Genomic DNA, 18273 nt, shown 5'->3' on the forward strand with positions numbered 1-18273 from the left:
GTGTCGCGCGGCTTCAGAATCAAGTGGCCGTCGTCCGTCGTTTTCGGAACACGGATAAAGGGATCGAACGGACCCCAAATCGAGTGACGCCGCGATGAGACGTGCGACGTGTGTTTAATTAGCGATCACGGTCCCTATTAACGTATGTTTAACCTCATATTTAATCGTGTTTGACGATTTAGCGATTGTGGAGGATAGATATAAAACGTTCAGAAATCGATGATTTAATTGCCGTTAACCAAAATCGCGCCTTGTAATAATCGGTAAAGTAGCGATCGTATTATTTTCGGTTGGCATGTTCCGCGGATATTCACAGCTTTGATCTTTGATTTTAATTCATCAATTTATTCCTCTTAAGCCGCTTATATTGCGCTACGTAAAAGTAATCTCGACATTATTGATCGTTGTTCAAAGTGTGAAGTTGGCCGCGCGCGATTTACAAAATTCTCTCCGCCACGTTCGCTTGACTTGTCGCGTCCGCGTCTACCTGCGCGGCCTGCGCCGCGCACGGGATGGCGGGAAGTCACGGCGCGCGCGGGCCGCGGCGGTGTCAAGCGGATCGTATAGCTTCGTTCCAAGTTTCTCCGACGTAATTCTTCCGTCGCCGTATAATTAAGTACGCGCCGCGTTGCAAAATTATAATACCGGGAGTGCCGTGCAGTGTCAAAAGTGTCGCGCGATTACAAGTGACGATATCGTCGATTTTCGTTCATGAACGTCGTGAGTGCGACAATGGACCAACGAAGGAGGATCGAGAGAGGAGGGGGCCTGGGACTGAGACTGGGAGGCATCGGGCAACGGCGCGCGGCGCGGTGAGGTGAGTACGTGTTACACTGTAGATATAAATCAAGTTGTAATGTATATATTCTTTGATTAATTGTACAAAGAATTATGACATAGATTTATCAAAAAGATACAGGTCTTAGAAAATTGCTATTGCATATCTGCGTATGATACAACGATTGCCGTCCAAATATCAAACGAGATAGCAATCTCTGTATCGTCTTGAATGTGTAGCTTCTTGTATAAAGAAAACAAAATTACCGGAAATGCCGTTTGGACATATCTGTGGTATTTACCGCACACATATACACATACTTATGCATAATATATTTAATATAATTATCATTTCGCATGTATTATCCATCATATAATCGCTATCGCGTACAAAAATTTTTATCGTCATCTTAATTTTAACTCAATCGACGAAAAAATTGTGCTGAATCGCGCTATATCCTATATCTATCAAATCAAAAGCATCGCTTAATCGATGGTTATCATATTTAAAACTTGCGACTGTATGTTACGCGAATTAATATATGAATGTTAAATGCATTAAAAATATTGGAATCGTGTAAATTTGGGGATTTTTTCTCATGTTATTCTTCGTAAAAGAGAAACGTTTACGTTAATCAATGTTGCGCAACATAATATATGTTGCGAAAAATACATGAGCGAATCTTAGGTCGCGTTGTTATCTCTCCCTCAAAAACTAACTTGGCAACGTGTGCATATCTCGGTGATTATTTTTCTTTTATATATCTTCTTGCATTTAATAAGATCGATTATCAGGCGTCATCACTTAAATTTAAATCACGAGCGGGCAACACGAGCAGCTAAACGAGTTTAATGAGATTTAAAAGCTTGAGAAAGAAACGTCCTGACGCCGGGCTTGTTTTATTTCCTGCGCGATGTTATCAATTGTGCCCGATATTTATAATTATCTTCTATCTTTTGTCTATGATTCTCGTTCTCGTATGGCTTGATAAAATTTTGTAGTAACCACGTAGTAGCAAGCTTGTGGTCCTAAAAAAGTAATGCAACAATCCGTTCGATTTTTACTCAACCGTGACCGACTTGGCCAAGTTTCTCGGACAATCGACGTTGCAGCCACGCAAAACCGCAATATGGAAAGACAATAACTGCATGGGAATAACGGTGAGAATTCCTTGTAGGCAATCGACAGTTTTAGGTACTTCAAGAGCCCTATCGGCAAAAGCCTTCGTTTCCTCGTCCCCTTCCTCGCAGATAACAATAGGCTTACCGTCTCGCGCGGTAACTTGTTGAAGTGCATTCATGCATTTCTGCAAAATAAGTTATCCTATATACTAATATACCAACTATGCTGTATGCTACATCTTTTTATATCTCTTTTAAATTCGTCCTATATAATGTACAAATAATGTACCCATGAGCGTAGCACGGATATAAAAATTTGCTTAATTAAACTTACCACGTAAACTGGATCTCTCATTACGATCATAATTACCGGCATGGAATCGTCAACGAGAGCTAAAGGGCCATGTTTCAATTCACCGGCCATAATTCCCTCGCTGTGCATGTATGTCAATTCTTTTACTTTCTGCAAATAAGTTAAAGTGTGTTACAAGTTAGAATTGGTCGCGCGTAGTAACTTATTATCGCTTCTCTCTTCTCGCATACTTACGAGTGCACCTTCCATGCACGTAGCGAAATTGTATCCGCGCCCCATGATCAACAAGGATTTGTGTTGAAACAAAGACTTGGCTAGTTCCTTAACTTTATCGTCAAGCTTCAATACTTCGCGAATGAGATTATCGAGATTTTTCAAGCCTTTGATAATCTGGAAAATATGCGTAAGATTTAATCACACTTTATTAAAAAAACACACGTAAAATAAAATGTTAAACTCTAGGTGAACGTACCTGTAAGCGTCTCGCGCGAAGAGAGATTCTGTCCTCGCTCATTACCAGTGCAAACATCACGAGAGAGATGAATTGCGAGGTGTAAGCCTTAGTACTTGCTACACCGATCTCGGGACCGGCGTTGATATGCACGCCACAATGAGATTCGCGACAGATACTACTGCCGACCGTGTTAGTTATACCCACGATAAGAGCTCCGCGACTTTTGCAATAACGTAACGCCATTAACGTGTCAGCTGTCTCACCTGTTATTACGAATACAATAACTCAATCACAATCCAATAATTTTTATCACGTTAAAACGGCATTATTTGCGATATTTTGACTTGAATTTTCTTATCCGCTTATTTTTCACATTTTTATTATATAATTCTGCGTTAATCGTTTCGTGAAGCCTTACCCGATTGAGAAATGAAAAAGCAGACGTCGTCTCGAAAAACTGGCGTATTACGATCCAAAAAATCGGATGCGAGCTCAACCATTACTGGCAATTCTGTCAGTTCCTCGAGAAGCTGCCGCGTAGCTATGGCAGAATGATAGCTCGTACCGCAACCGATTAGCATGAGACGTCTGCATCTTTTGATCTCGGGAATGTAATCCTGAAAAAGTATATATATATTATATATACATTTTTTCCAATTTTTACCAGATTCTTTTCTCCCAAAACACTTTCGAAAAATTATATGCAAGAGTTACCTTAATTCCGCCTAAGGTGACTGAGTTGTCTTGAAAATTCAAGCGTCCCCTCATAGTGTTCACCACCGACTCTGGCTGCTCGAAAATCTCCTTCTGCATGAAGTAATCGTAATTGCCTTTCATGATCTGCTGGATCTCCATCTTCAGTGTCGTGATTTCGCGAGCGTGAGGATCATCCATGCAACGACGAAGACGATGAATACTCAGCGCGCCTTCTTTAACGGCTGCCACATCGTCATCCTATCGACATAATGCATGAGATAACTTTTTGCGATCTCGCCTAAAATTTGGTTAAACGTGCAACGGTCAATTCACACCTCTAAGAATATCACGCGATTCGTGTGCTCGATTATGGCACTCGCATCCGAAGCGAAGAAATATTCGACCTCCTTATCCTCAAGAGGTTGAAACTCGGATGTACTCTCGCTACGTGGAATCACCGGAAGTTCTGGATTTCTGCCATGCGGACGATGATCTACGCAGAGATTGAACCGTTGTTCTATTTTACAAAGATATTAAAAAAGTCTATTTTTTAAGTAAAATATTATAATTTTGAAACTTGAAATTCTTTTAGAATACATGGAAAAAATATCGTACAAACAATGGAAAATAAGATTCCACTGCAGAACTCTCCATTTTATTTAAAAACTACTCGGGAAAATAAGAGTAAAGCAAACATATACATATAGCAAACAATAGAGCATGATAAAAAACCATCTACATTGCAATGGACTAATGATATTATCAGGATATATATATCATATTTTTGTATATATATTATATGTACATAACATATTATACATACAAAATTTATTATTGCACGTATTATTGCGAATAGTACTTGTTTATTTTGCACCAAAGTTGTGTTAGTGATAAAAAAAATCAAAGTTGATATCTAAAATGTTTAAGATAAAAATGGTTGATTATTAATTTCTCTCAATTATTGTTACAGTTGTGCTAAATTTATATTACAGTTTCCGTTTTCTTATTGTAGCTACATTGAATTATGACGCTAAAAGCGAGAAATCATTTAAACTTTCTTTCTTACATTTTATTGAAATAAATTAGTTTTTTTTTTTGCATGCTACTATTGCTAGTACGCTCATTCGATAGTGTAGACAGATAGGATATACCAAAAACTCTTTTTTCAATTCATAAATTAACAGCTGTAAATTACAAGTTTATCGTGAATTACTAGCTCTAAATTTTGATTAACTGTTACAAGATCTATTTTTGTTAAGAAGTGTAGAACGCATGCAGATTGAATTATACGTTTATTTGCTAATACGAGGTAACAAAGAGAGCTTTTGGTGACAAAAAAAATCTAATTTACTTCGGCATAGAGCAAGAAAAGATTTCACGTTATTTCTCGTTTTTGATGTCATAAATCGATATGGCTATGCAGTAGAGAAAATAAGAGTATTGAGTTATTTGCTCGTTTTCTTCTAAGCCCCACACCAGTTTGGCGCAATATAATATCATAATGTAATGAATACATATATTTTTTGAATACGAACAGCAAAAATAGCGATTATTGTATTGTATTTAGATATTCACTCACACATATCTCGCAATCTTGAGGAATATTAATATTAATAATATCCAAATATGTTAATTAGCTCGCTGCGAGACAATGAGAATGATATCACCTCGACAACAAAACAAATAAAAATAATGCCATGATGTGTTCGATAACGGTAACGACACTAACAACGATCAACAACACTTAACGGAATATATACATATTCTTATCAAGTAGTAGGCATGGTATAGCGACAATTATTCGCTAGCGATAACTATATAGTATTAACTATGTATATCCCGAGAGTATGTTATATATTCCTCATCTACATTAATCGAACATTGGATAGGCAAAACTTGTTATAAGCGGAAAGTGGGAATAACTTGTAAATTATACACATTATAGGAAAGGTTATAGGTAGTATACGTACGGAAAGCGTAGCGCGATATACCGTCCATCATCTATCCATCCATCCACCCATCCATCGTCTTTATCCATAAAAGTCAGAAAGACGGCCAAGCGCTTGTAGTTAAAAATAACTGATTACATTTATTTACAACGAGCAAATCACACGTCACCGAGACAGTTAATCGGGCATAGAGAACAAGCGGAGAGAAGTTTAAACTTGATGTAAAGTATTACCTTGAGACGGTGCTTCACCTTCTGCACATATTGGGACGCGGGAAGGAGGAAAACGAGAAAGAAAACAAAAACAATTAGCGCACAAATAATGCCACAACGGTAACAGCATAATGATCGATATAACGGCAAATATAAATTTAATGGAACGAATGAGTGCTGAGTGCTGTGTGCGGTGTGCGGTACAAAGAGCGAGCATCAAGCGCGTGACGAGCATTAATTTATTTGAAAAATAATACGTATTAAATTTTCTTCTAATTTCGTCTAATATCTATCGTTAAAGATTATTTTAAAAAGAAAATTATTTTAGATAAATTATTTTATTTTTTTTATCTAAAAAAGTCTTATTTAGACATTATCTTAGAAATACAAAAATACTTGACATTAATTTTTATTATATACATGTACATGTATAAGACGCGAGATCTTAACTTTCTTCATGTTATATATGTTTTTTTACAAACTTTCCCCAACTTACACATCGTGTAAAAACCGCAGATTCTTGTAAGTGTAAAATTTATTCGTTTTACGGTTTACCGTTTACATTGTTTTGAAGGCTAACGTCTTCTGTCAAGGGATTACTCGTTAATCCCTTAGATTTTTATGTTTAACAATTAGATAAAACTCATTGCACTATGTTAGCACTCGGTGAGCAATAAAATCTTATAATCCTCAACATACTTCATCGCAATCGTTAAAATTCATTTATTTCTGTCTATTAATTTTAAAAATATACGTACCAGGTGTCTTACTTTTAATGCCAAAACTGCGCTCCTAAAGCCGCTTGAAAAAAAATTAGTGCTATACGCTATCATGATAGCGTTCGTGGATTTGTAAGAAAAAAATTATACAAGTCTCTTCTTGTAAGCAGGTTTGCGTTACAAAATGATTTATTTGGAATAAGAATAGAAATATGCCAATTAGCGAGCGAATGAGAGCATGTGTTACTGTGTTAAAGCGAGAGAACGAACATTGGATAACAGCCCGTGAATGATAAGAAACTGAAGACGCGATCTCGAATGCGACCGTCGAGATCGACGATGTTAACAAGAAATTTTCACAAAAGACAATTCTACATAAGAATCGTACCGATTTAGGCATTCCTCAATCACTGGATCGTGCGACAGGAATAGAATAATGCATGCTCGATAGTGCATAATTTGCCGATTGTTAAGAATAAAAATCAAAAATCGAATGGATCAATGCGATATGCACATCGACAAGAAACATTTCGATTGATCACATATATAGATATCGTGGTACGAAGCCGTTTGTTTCGTTTTCTTATGCTCTCGTTACAGCGAGAGATTCAGTGCCAAGGACGGGAATCGAAATAAATTTAGTATAATAGAATGTATATTATACCTTTGTTTATTGCGCATTGAAGATCGTCTGACGGCGTGAAAAGTTGTAGAACATAACCGCAAGGTGTTCATGCAAAAGAAACACATATAATAATCCACATTAAACTCGTACGGAAAGAGAGCTTATATGCAATGCAATTTGCCAAAGTCTAGAGAAACAGACAACAAGTACTTGAATTAACAGTCATGCACCTACTCAAACTCTTTAACAATTACGATACTTATAGACAAAATGACAAAAAGGAGCAAAAAAAATATTGCAAGCCTAAAAGTAAATATATTAATTGATTTCTATTTAACTATATCTATTATTATATTTAATTAATATTTAATAATATACATACATAAAGACTAACTCATAAAGACGCTAGTATCTCGAGAAATTTTTTTGTACAAATGAATACGCGTGATACTCTATATTACAATCGCAAGCATATGCAGCAATGTCTCTCTGATAAACGTTATCTCAATGAACATCGCACAAAAAATTAACGCTGATATAATGCATTCGATCAGTTGCAGTATGCGATATAATATTTAAGTACGAGATGTATGTGATAACATAAATAATGAAGCCAGATATAGTTTAGTCGCACGAGCGTGTTGATCTCCATATCGACTTGTGATTTGAATTAATAGGGAAAAGCGCGCATGCTTATGTTAGTTAGTTATCAGTTATAGGTATTAGTCGCCTTTCTCTCGAACGTGGAATTATGTCGACACTGACAATTGACACTGCAGGTAGAGTGGATAGATAAAGATAAAAGAGATTCTAGAGCAATATAATACAAACGTCTCTTCGTGCGTCTCCGCTGATTAATTATCGTGGAGACTACGCGTACCTAACGCTCTTTGCCTCTCGAGATATTAAAATAATTTATATTGATAAATACAGACGATATGCTGAATCGACAGTTTATTACGATCTCGATACTTATCGTTTGACATTAGGAATAATCCCTTGATTTCTCGTGGCATAGATCGAAATTGGATCGATCTGTAATAATCAGACTTACCTTTTCCGTACAGAATAGGCACGTGATCAGTAGCCAGTCTCGTTTTCGTCTTGATACCAACGAGAAGCGGCGATCCTCGCCTCGTAGCTACGCACTCGCCTGGGAAATACTTGCTTTTGAAGCATAGCGCGAAAGCCCCTTCCTAAAATAATATAATTTTTTTCGTTGTAATCTTACATTGGATTTAAGAAAACCTCTTGATAAAAGAAAATAGTGAAATAATTATAGAGCATTTTTCATTAAAGCATTTTCCATTAACGAGATAATCTATTTTCCTACGAAGAAAAGGGCTTTTGATTCATCCTTCCTCCGATATATTAATTAATTAGTAATTCTTACCAATTGCTGAACAACCTGCTCGACGAGCTCACGGAATGAATACGCGGGATGCTGTACCCAGAGATGATGAATCAATTTAGCGATAACTTCAGTATCAGTATCGCTTTCGAATACGTATCCTCTCTGTTGCAACAGAGTTTTAACTTCCTTGTAATTCGTCACGATACCTGCATTCAAGACAATCGTACAGAAAGAATCGAAAGAAAGATTCCGGGACGCGACGCATACATGGCGCACACATATACAATATTACGAGCATTACCATTATGAACAACGACAAAGCCGTGCTCGTTGTCAGAACGCTGAGGATGGGCATTTACCTCCGATGGAACACCGTGGGTCGCCCATCGCGTGTGAGCGATGCCGACGTGGCATTGAGTTTCCGACTCGAAGTCAAGATTGGTGCCTACGAATAAACATCGTTGATTTTTACATGACGACGAATGACAGGACCTTCGTGTATTTCTTTTTATGCGACAACGACAAAAGTGGTCGCGCGACGCGCAAGAAACGCGCGTCCAAGTGGTATCGCAAGTCTGAAAACTTCAGTCGGCACTTACGACAAAATATCTCCTCTTCGAGAGCCTTGACCTTTCCCTGCTTCTTAATAATCGAAATGTCCTTGCCATCCGCACTGTCGAGGGCGACGCCTGCAAAAAGGACACTGTGTGAAAGAATTCCTATATAAATTCCAATACGGTGCAGATGTGTCGCCTCTTTTATTTATTCGCCAAGAAGCTCTCTTTCTTTCTCTTTTTCTTCGAACCATCGCATCGCGAATTAAAATGAAAACGAATGGAAAGAAATAGAGTGGCCGAATGGGATGCAGGTGGAATCTAACTTGGACGGCAGAAATTCTATCCTTTTACCACGGTGGATATTCAAGGACCTTCTCTCTCTGACACGACATTCAAAACTGCAAGTATCTATTTATATGTTGAGAAAGTGCATAACGCAAGAATGTTACACAATTGCATGTTTTCCTCATAATATAATTAATATATAAAGCGAAAAACCGTGAGAAAGATTACTCTTCGACCAGTTTCAGATATTTTGTGAATTTTTCTTAAATATCTTGCATTTTTCTAGTATAAGGTATAGTCTATTAAAATGAATAGTCGTTGCTTTCCGTTGTTGCCTTATTTTTCTCTCTGTCTTTTTATCGCGAAATAATGCTTTCAACGCACGGCATTGTTTACATGAGCGGAAAGAGGATTTCGAGATTAGAAATATCGACTTACCTGCAGAATCATATCCGCGATATTCTAATCTCTTCAGGCCAACGACCAACAGCTCCAAGATCTCCTTTCTGCTCTTCGGCGTCAAGTAGTTTAGATAAGCGAAAATTCCTGGGAATTCAAAAACACAATTACTACATATATACTCGGATTTTCAACCACGTGCGATAAAAACACAATTGGATTGAATTATCATTGACAGATATTATTGATAATGAGAGTCTATTTTCCATTAATGCTATGAATCATTTATTATTAATCATTTATTATTAATCTTCATGTATCGCATAATGTCTAACGTATTGGACGACCATGAAATTTACGTGTTTGTGTTAATTGACATAATTAGATATAACTAACGATATGACGATATGATAGAAGTTTTTTTAATATATCTATAATTCAATTTTTTCTTTTTAATTTAGCTACGTTTGTCTCTCTCGCTCTCCCCTCACCGTTCCTTTCTATTTCTCTCAATACTGTTTTATCTTATACTGTATTATTTTATCGCATCGTGCAAGTTTTCTGTATCTTTGCACAGTTCAATTGCTCCAATAAGCATTCATATGCATTTACTTGACATATTTAATTTAGATCTAATATTGATTAATCACATATCTTTTATTATATTAATATACTTATTATATTAATATTTATATTAAGTGTATTGATATTTACGTATATTATATTAATATACATTATATTAATTCCTTTATATTTTTTTTATTTTTTCTTTTCCAAATAATCGAATTTCTCTTTTCGCGATCTCTCACGACCTTCGGAATCGAGAGGCGGTGCTCAGTGGAATGAAGAGATGGCCTGTCACCTGGTGCGAATGTCTCTAATTTTATTTCTTATATTTGTTCTTGTATACTATTTATTTTAAAATACAACTATAAATTCGTTTTCCTATGACTTTTCTGCAAAATGTATTCGATCGACTAAAGAAAACTAAAAACATTTATGGTAGGCGACAACAGACCATCTCTTAATTTCATTGATCTCTGCACCGCCTCTTGATCCCGAAGATCGCCTTCGTGAGAGAACGCAAAAAGATGAAAAACAATTTGATTTAACGGGAACGCAAAAGATTGAGAAACATCGCAACGAAACCTTTCGTTTTATTCCTTTTTGTATTTAACATGCTAGTTTCAGATATGCAAAAACACAAACTATATAGCTTGATACTTGGGAAATGACTAATCACAAAAATGTAGGAATTCCAGTTTCCTTTCTTTTTCTGATATTAAAAAAAAAACAATCTTATTGGTTTTTTACTTGTTTTTTTATATTGAAAAAATTTTTCAAATATTGCAGCTTTGTTATATGTAGGATGTATATTAATATATTAATATTACAATTGAAATAATATTAAGAAAATCTTTCAAAGTTTAATATTATATATAATATTAGAATCATACACGTAATAATTATAGCATGCAAATATGATTTTAGTAGTTGTTAAAATGTGAAGTTGGCATATAATTTAGAATATTTAGATCAAGATAAAAGCAAAATATCAGTTATAAGTTTAGCATAGAAATTAAAAACATTAAATGTATGCCATTATCGGACATCATTCATTGACGATACCGGACGTTATTATGGGACGTTACAAAAATGCAAAATGTAAAACAAAATGCCCGTGAACGTTTGCGAGGAACAGGGAAGGCCGGAGATCCCGGTTGGCCTAATGACGAGAGAGAACAGGTAATTCGAGATATAAGCGCGCCGGTGAAAGGGAAAGTTCATGCGCGTGAGGCTAAACGAAAGATTCGGTCATCAAGTCGCGGTTATCGCCACATTATCGCGGAGCAACCGCGTCTTTATATGTATACACCGTCGAACTCCGAATAAGAATAGAAATCGTGTTTGGTTTATCCTAAACCAAAGGCTCTCCAAACCTTGCATCTTGTTTGGCTCAATTCAATTTGATTTATTTTCGATTTTTAATCAGAATCAGAAATCAATTTTATTTGTTTTTATTTGTAACAGAGAAAGAAAAAGGAAGAGAGAGAGAGAGAGGAATTCTTCTGTGTGTGATCGCTTTATAAAATTTTACATGTTCAATAAATCATCAATCAGTGATATTTCCGAAATTAAAACTCCTAATTTGGTGTTAATCGATTTTAATCGAGTAATAATAATAAAATATCTAGCAGAACTAACATAATTTTACTCGCAAAACACGGATATATACTACCTAGTAGAACAAAGTTTCTCTAATCTTATCGGCCAGTAATTTAATTTTTATTAACAGAACGAACTACGTTTTACAATTAGACTGCGCGATACGACTGGAATATATTGATTTAAGCGAGTAGTTTCAACGTATTCTTTTCACAAAACTATTCTGCTATTGTTTCAATGTACACAGATAGATATCCGATACCATTATCAATGTGCTACAACAATTCATAGCCTCCCGATGCTAATCAGATGGAATTACATACGAATCAAGTGCAGTCAAACACAATAGCGTACATTTCATAAATATATATTTTGTCTCATTGTATGTAATTCCAGTGAAACATTACAGATTTTATATAAAATTTGCCATCCACAATGTTGATATAGTATTTAACCCTCCAGTGAGCGCGTGAAAATTTGAAACGTAAAAGGAGTGTAAATTACACCCTGCATTATTTATGCTATAAATATTAAATCAATTAATGTTTTTTTTTTTTTGTTTAATATTATTTATTGATGCACATATCTCAAAGTATATTAACAGGTTGAAACTTTAACTGTAATGTGTTTTTTTTTCTTTTTTCCCCGATAATAGTCGGTTCTGTATTGAAACTGTCCAGAACACTCATTTTTTACAAGATGTTGTAAGGGAGTGTAAGATACACTTCACGCGCCCACTGGAGAATTAAAAAAAGTTTCATAATTTAAACTTCTCTCGTAATAAATTTCATATTAGAACCCGACACACACACACACACACACACACACACACAAAGAACCTCTCCCATTTTCAAGTAGGATTACTAATTCATGGCTGAGAATGACTGCAAACAAAATGCGATATCCAAGCATACTTTTTATACAGGAAAGATCTAATATTCATTTTGGACGCATTCGCGATTGTCCCACTTTTACTTCGGTTGATTTCACTCCGAAAGTTTCCTGGGTATTTTTGTAATTCCCCCTCCCACCTAGATAACCACGATTCAGCCGATTGCGATATTGATAAATTCTTTATAACTTTATTACATCTACTTATTTATTAAAGAGTCGTCATCTTTCAAAATCGTAATTAACTCGGAAATAAAATTATCAATTCGGCATATCTGCATCGCCACTCGTCAGCAATGAAAATGCAGATACGTTCTACACTACGAGTACACAAATAAATGTCGATGTGTATTATAACATGATCATATGAACAAACAACGATGCATCTGTTATCCTCGAGTATATCATTGACATAAGAATAAGATAAAAAATAACAGTGAAAGTAATATTAATAACTGACGCTTATCGAATATTATTTATTTGCAACTTTATTAGCTTTAGCGATAAGGACTAAAATACTTTTTGCCTCGCAATAGTAAGTAATAAAAGCAAAATACCTATGTTAAGACACGTCATTCTTTGAAAAATATCTACCGCGCATACCTCTATTACCTGCTGCAAGACTCTGTACCGTTATGAAACATAAGATGATAAAGTTCTGTATTTGCATTTTTATTTATCGATCATGCATCCCGTTTTATAGAGGAAGACTGCGCGATCAGCTTTAGCAAGACTTGAATTATACTGAAAACGATAAGAAAGTTCTTCCCCCTGTGTGATTGATATACGAATATCCAAAGTGATCGCAAGAGTTTATTAGCAATTTTCCTTCTTTATTTGCGGAAATCAGCTGTAAAAGCGGTTTGATGTCGCGGATGATAAGAAGCCTAGCGATAAAGAAGCTCTTATCGAATAAAAACGCGGCAGTACTTGAAAATTTCCGAGTATACCGTATTCTTCTAAAAGGCTGAAAGCGATTAATTCGAGAGACTTTTATCCGAGCTTTTATCATTTTGCTCTATCGAAGCAATGTCATACATGATAATCATGCTTGGGATTAATTGGACACATTGATTGGAGATAGTCTCATGACAAGGAATACACCCTTGGACAGTATTTTTTCCGAGTAATTCCATTAGAGGGGTATACCCCTTCCGTATCATATTGTCAATAACTAGCATTTTTCGCGTGCAATCATAGTCAATTACGTGCAATAATTGTATCTTGGACGGAAAAGCAGTACAAGTTGCGTTTTTTTTTTCTTAACACAAAATTTAACTGTTTCATCACTAATCGAAATGCAACCGACGTACACAAACGAGACCGCGGTTGAACGACCAGATACTCCAGACAGTTGATGGATAATCGTGATAGCGTCATCTAGCACGACGAACTTGGCCTTCCGACCTACTGACCACGATATTCTTCATATAAACGGCAATCACGGCAATCACACGGCAAACTCGATTGACGAGCAAATAACACGCACGCTGTTCGTTTATGTTTTTTTTTCTCCGGGTATAGACATCTATCCCTATTGAAACACAGTTTATTTCCTTTACTCTTTTAATTACTCTTTATTAGTCTTTAATTTACTCTTTAAATGTTATTCCACAAGCAGTTAAACATAAAACTTATATATAATATATAATATAATATAGCAAAAATTTACACATAAAAATTATATAATTATTATATACAAATTACTATATATTTATGTAATATTACATATACATATATAACAAAGTAAAGTAAGAATATCTCGTGATATATTAGAATAAAATACTGGATATAACGCACACTATGTTGAATGATATATAATACCGAGTTCAGCATGCGTCCTCCAATAACAATCTAAATGTTCTAATACTTGAGACTTCCCGCTCGAGAATATATCTCGTAATTGAATTTATTCGTAGCAGTAAAATCTCGCGCGGCAAACAAACAGGAACGGGGAATCGGAGAGAAAGGAGTCGCGTATCCGAAGGTGGATATCTCTGTCGCGTCTAAATGTCATATGTAACTGTCCTGTGCTATGTTGCTGCAACCCTCTCGCCTCAGCTTCGCTCAGGTTCGCACACCACGAAAAAGAGACTCGACTTTCACTCGACACTGCGCCGAGCGCCGAGTGTCGTCGGTCGTCGGTCGTCGGCATCGTTTCGTGTATCAAAAATTACAATACGTATCACCACTACAAGTCATACGCCATGGTATAGTTGTAGCGCAAGAACATGCTCAAATCATTTTCCTATTGAAGTCGATCTTTCGTCTTGAAGATACGCACATTGATGATGGTAAAATATGCACAGATTTTTCAAGTGCTTGAATTATCAAGCTCGTTCCGAATTCCAAGCTCAAGCTTTAAATTAATCGCCCAAGCGTTTTGTGGCACCAAACTCCAAGATTTATGAAATAATTCAGAGTTTGCGTGGAAGAATTTAAGCTGATACTTGTAACACAAGCTCGGCGAGAAAATCGAGAAATGATCTTATTTCGATCTTATGGAAAGATTTGTTTCTGCATGTACGTATTTTACATATATAGATATGATCGATTCCATTAATTATAAGATTACGCTAGAAAAAAAATATTACTTATTAAAGAAAGTAAGTAGCTAGTTGGCGAATTAGCAATGCCGTAATAATTAATATTTCGATGTACACAACTCAAAAAGAGGTCATCGATCGTCGACCAAAGCACTTGCGATAATCTTTGGAATTTGGAAAGCGGTACGTCTTTTAAAAACGAGATAATTTTCTTAATCTAAAAATTGATAATAACGGGTCGTTAATAAGCACGATCGTTAATCGCCACACACAGATATCTTCGCTAACTTGGTAGATACCTTCTTAACGGAAGAGGATGTAATCCAACATGACTGTTACGTGTCGCAAATGAAGATTTAGCACTGCTGAGCCATTTGATAAATGCCGAAACAATCGAAACGTATAGGTCGACGCCCGAGGAAGCCGTGTCTCATACATAAATATATTCCACGGGAAAAATAAATGGCATGCTGTAGCTGTAACAACGTTCCTACGAGCGCATAGTAACGCATCGCCGACCGACGTCGCGACGCGACGGCGCGGACGACGTCCTCTACGCTTCGATCAATTGTTATTCGTCTTATTCAAATTAATTCATTAATTACTCGAAAAATTTCATAATTATGTATCAGCTATTTCAAACTTGACAAACAATGTTCAATCTTAGAAATAATACGTACTGCAGAATACTTACTCACTACCGGCACTATTATGCCGGTAAGATTAACATCCGCTGAGCGCTTTCTTATGAAGAAATCTAATTTAAAAAAGGCTTTCGTCGACTATCGGTGACACGATCGCGGATCGAAAATGTAATTCTGTGAAACTGCGAGACTTGCGCAAATCCTTTCGTAATCTCGTATAATGACTCTTCCGTGTTACACCATCTCCATCTCGACCGATCGCGCCGAAATTTCGAATAAAAGTAACGTAAACTGTCGTAAAAATTCGTGAAATTGTTTGAAAACAAAAACTATCGCAAGACGTGAAGAATTTACGTTGTCAAATCCATTACAACTGCATAGTTTCGTGTGTGATGTTATCGATATCGTCTATGAACTATGAACTGGTATTTTGCTATAAATTAGTGATATGTATTTTGTTAAATATAGTAAATTATTACGTCAACACACACACAATTTTCTGTGTGATTGTATATATGTATATACGTTTACATTTTATATATATATATATATATATATATATATATACACGCATAAAAATTCTAACGAAACTCTATGTATGTAAAGATGATAGTTTTTACAAATGTCTGTACGCTAAAGTTCATATGGTTTGCTATTTCCATAATTACAACTGACATTTTGTCTAAAACTAAAACACAATATCGCTCGGTGTTTACAAGTGACAAGCTGACAAGTTCTCTTGGCAGCACATGTATGTGTTTCCTTATTCGAGCTCGTGCTTCCGGTACCGAATTTTATCAATGTTATCATTATTGTAATATTTTCTTTTATCGTTTTGCAGAAGAGGATAATACATTTATCGGATTAGCGCATAAAAAAACGATGAATAGCGTCGATACGTGACTGACAGCGATCGGTTATATAGCGAATACTATGTTCATCTATCACTGATGATATCGGTGAAAACTAAAACATATTCAAACCCAGAAACGTAGAAACGATTAATAAAATTTATTTGTTCCATAAATAATACATACAATGTATATATTTGAATACGTGGGGCTCTGTTATTCTAGGACTTGTATACTCCGTCTAACGAGAGATCAAACATAAAAACTATAGGGCACAGAGCCACAACAAGGGGTGTCCGCGTTAAATTATTTTTATTTTTAATAGATATTGTCCAACACTATTAAAAATAAAAATAATTTAACGTGAACACCTTGTTGCGACTCTGTGCCCTATCGTTATTTATGTTTGATCAACCATGATCTCTCGTTAGACGCATGCAGTATAGGTAAGATAATAGAACATAGAACATGGATAATTAGAAAGGAATACATGTTCAAATATGTGCACTGGCGATAAAATCAGTATTTTAATCAGTACGTAAAATATTCACTGCATTATTTTCAAAATGCTTTCACTTGCAATGCTAAATGATAGCAAAATTAAAAGTATCTTATGGCGATAAGTGAGATTTATGCTATCGGAGTAATAATAATAATGTGTAAAATCAATCAGCGTTTCATAAGAAAACAAAAAATAATAATAACGTATTATTATTGTCTGTGCAATTTTTACTCCCGACTGTTGCCAACCGAAGGTTAAATTTATTCTTAAATATGACAAATTTGGAGAGAGACAAATCTTTCTTCTTCTTTCGTGTGTTAGCTCGTGCTTAGCAATGAGCAATTCGATGATTATACCGGCGTGGCGTGGCGCGGCGCGGCGTGTAGAAACCAAAGAGTCGCGATATACACATATACGTGTACCGTGTACCACACAGCTGGGCGTAATCTCGTCGCTTAATTTCACATGGTTGATGATCGTTTTCCGTGTATCCGACGGCAATCGAATTGGACGCGATAACGACGCGATTCGACTTCAACATCGACACTTGCGCGTGGCCTGACAAAATCCACGCGTGTGTAACGTCACGTAATAAGTGGGCGTCAGGCGTGTAATAAGACTAATAAGTGAATCGAATACGTCGCACATCGACCGCGTCAACCCGGTGGCCGGTGCGCGGTGGCGGTGGTGAAAGCTACGGCTGGCTACGGCAGCAACGCGACGGTGCTAAAAATCGTTATGTTATGTACTTACCGCACATATTACCAAGGTTGCTCGCCTGCCACGTACGTAGAGACACGAGCAGAAGGCAAACGGAAAGACGGAGAGACAGATGGTGAAATATTGATAGAGAAGTAGGAGCGAAACGTCACTCTCGCTAGCTAGATGTATCCGCGATGCGTGTGATGCGTGTGACGCGCGCTCTTCCGAAACACAGTCCGAGCCGTTCTGAGTTCTGAGTCGTTCTGAGCCGTGCGACAGCGTGCTCGCGGCTCTTATGACGTATGAACGGCCGTCCGTCGTCGTAGGCTCGCTCGCGCGCGCGCGCGTAGATGCACCGTGCACGTGTGCACGTGAAAGTAGCGAGCTGTCAGCGCGGCCGCCGCGCCGCGGCGCCGGCGGTCCGGGTCGCGCGCGCGCATACGTGTATGTATGTATATTGTATGTAATACGTCTGCATGCGTGACGTAGCTGCGACTCCGGCCTCCGGC

At 36.6% G+C, this 18273-nt stretch overlaps 1 protein-coding gene across 5 annotated transcripts; it reads right to left on the reverse strand.

Moving 5' to 3' along the window:
- Positions 1-846: 846 nt before the first annotated feature.
- LOC139820102 (glutamine:fructose-6-phosphate aminotransferase 1) lies at positions 847-18133 on the reverse strand. Of its 5 annotated transcripts, XM_071790080.1 has the most exons (15): positions 17816-18133; positions 9502-9609; positions 8821-8910; positions 8523-8666; positions 8261-8427; positions 7922-8063; positions 6907-6933; positions 5545-5565; positions 3698-3855; positions 3381-3620; positions 3085-3283; positions 2685-2929; positions 2447-2602; positions 2234-2362; positions 847-2084 (listed from the first exon to the last, which is right to left on the reverse strand). In XM_071790080.1, the coding sequence occupies exons 1-15, from the start codon at positions 17820-17822 to the stop codon at positions 1839-1841; spliced, it is 2079 nt and encodes a 692-aa protein (XP_071646181.1). In that variant the 5' UTR covers positions 17823-18133; the 3' UTR covers positions 847-1838. The 5 variants fall into 5 exon arrangements, with proteins under 5 accessions (XP_071646181.1, XP_071646183.1, XP_071646182.1 ...); XM_071790082.1 differs by lacking the exon at positions 6907-6933 and having other exon boundaries at positions 17816-18131; XM_071790081.1 differs by lacking the exon at positions 5545-5565 and having other exon boundaries at positions 17816-18129.
- Between the last annotated feature and the right edge of the window lie 140 nt (positions 18134-18273).

The sequence above is a fragment of the Temnothorax longispinosus genome, chromosome 10 (assembly GCF_030848805.1).
Source record: "Temnothorax longispinosus isolate EJ_2023e chromosome 10, Tlon_JGU_v1, whole genome shotgun sequence".
NCBI lineage: Eukaryota > Metazoa > Arthropoda > Insecta > Hymenoptera > Formicidae > Temnothorax > Temnothorax longispinosus.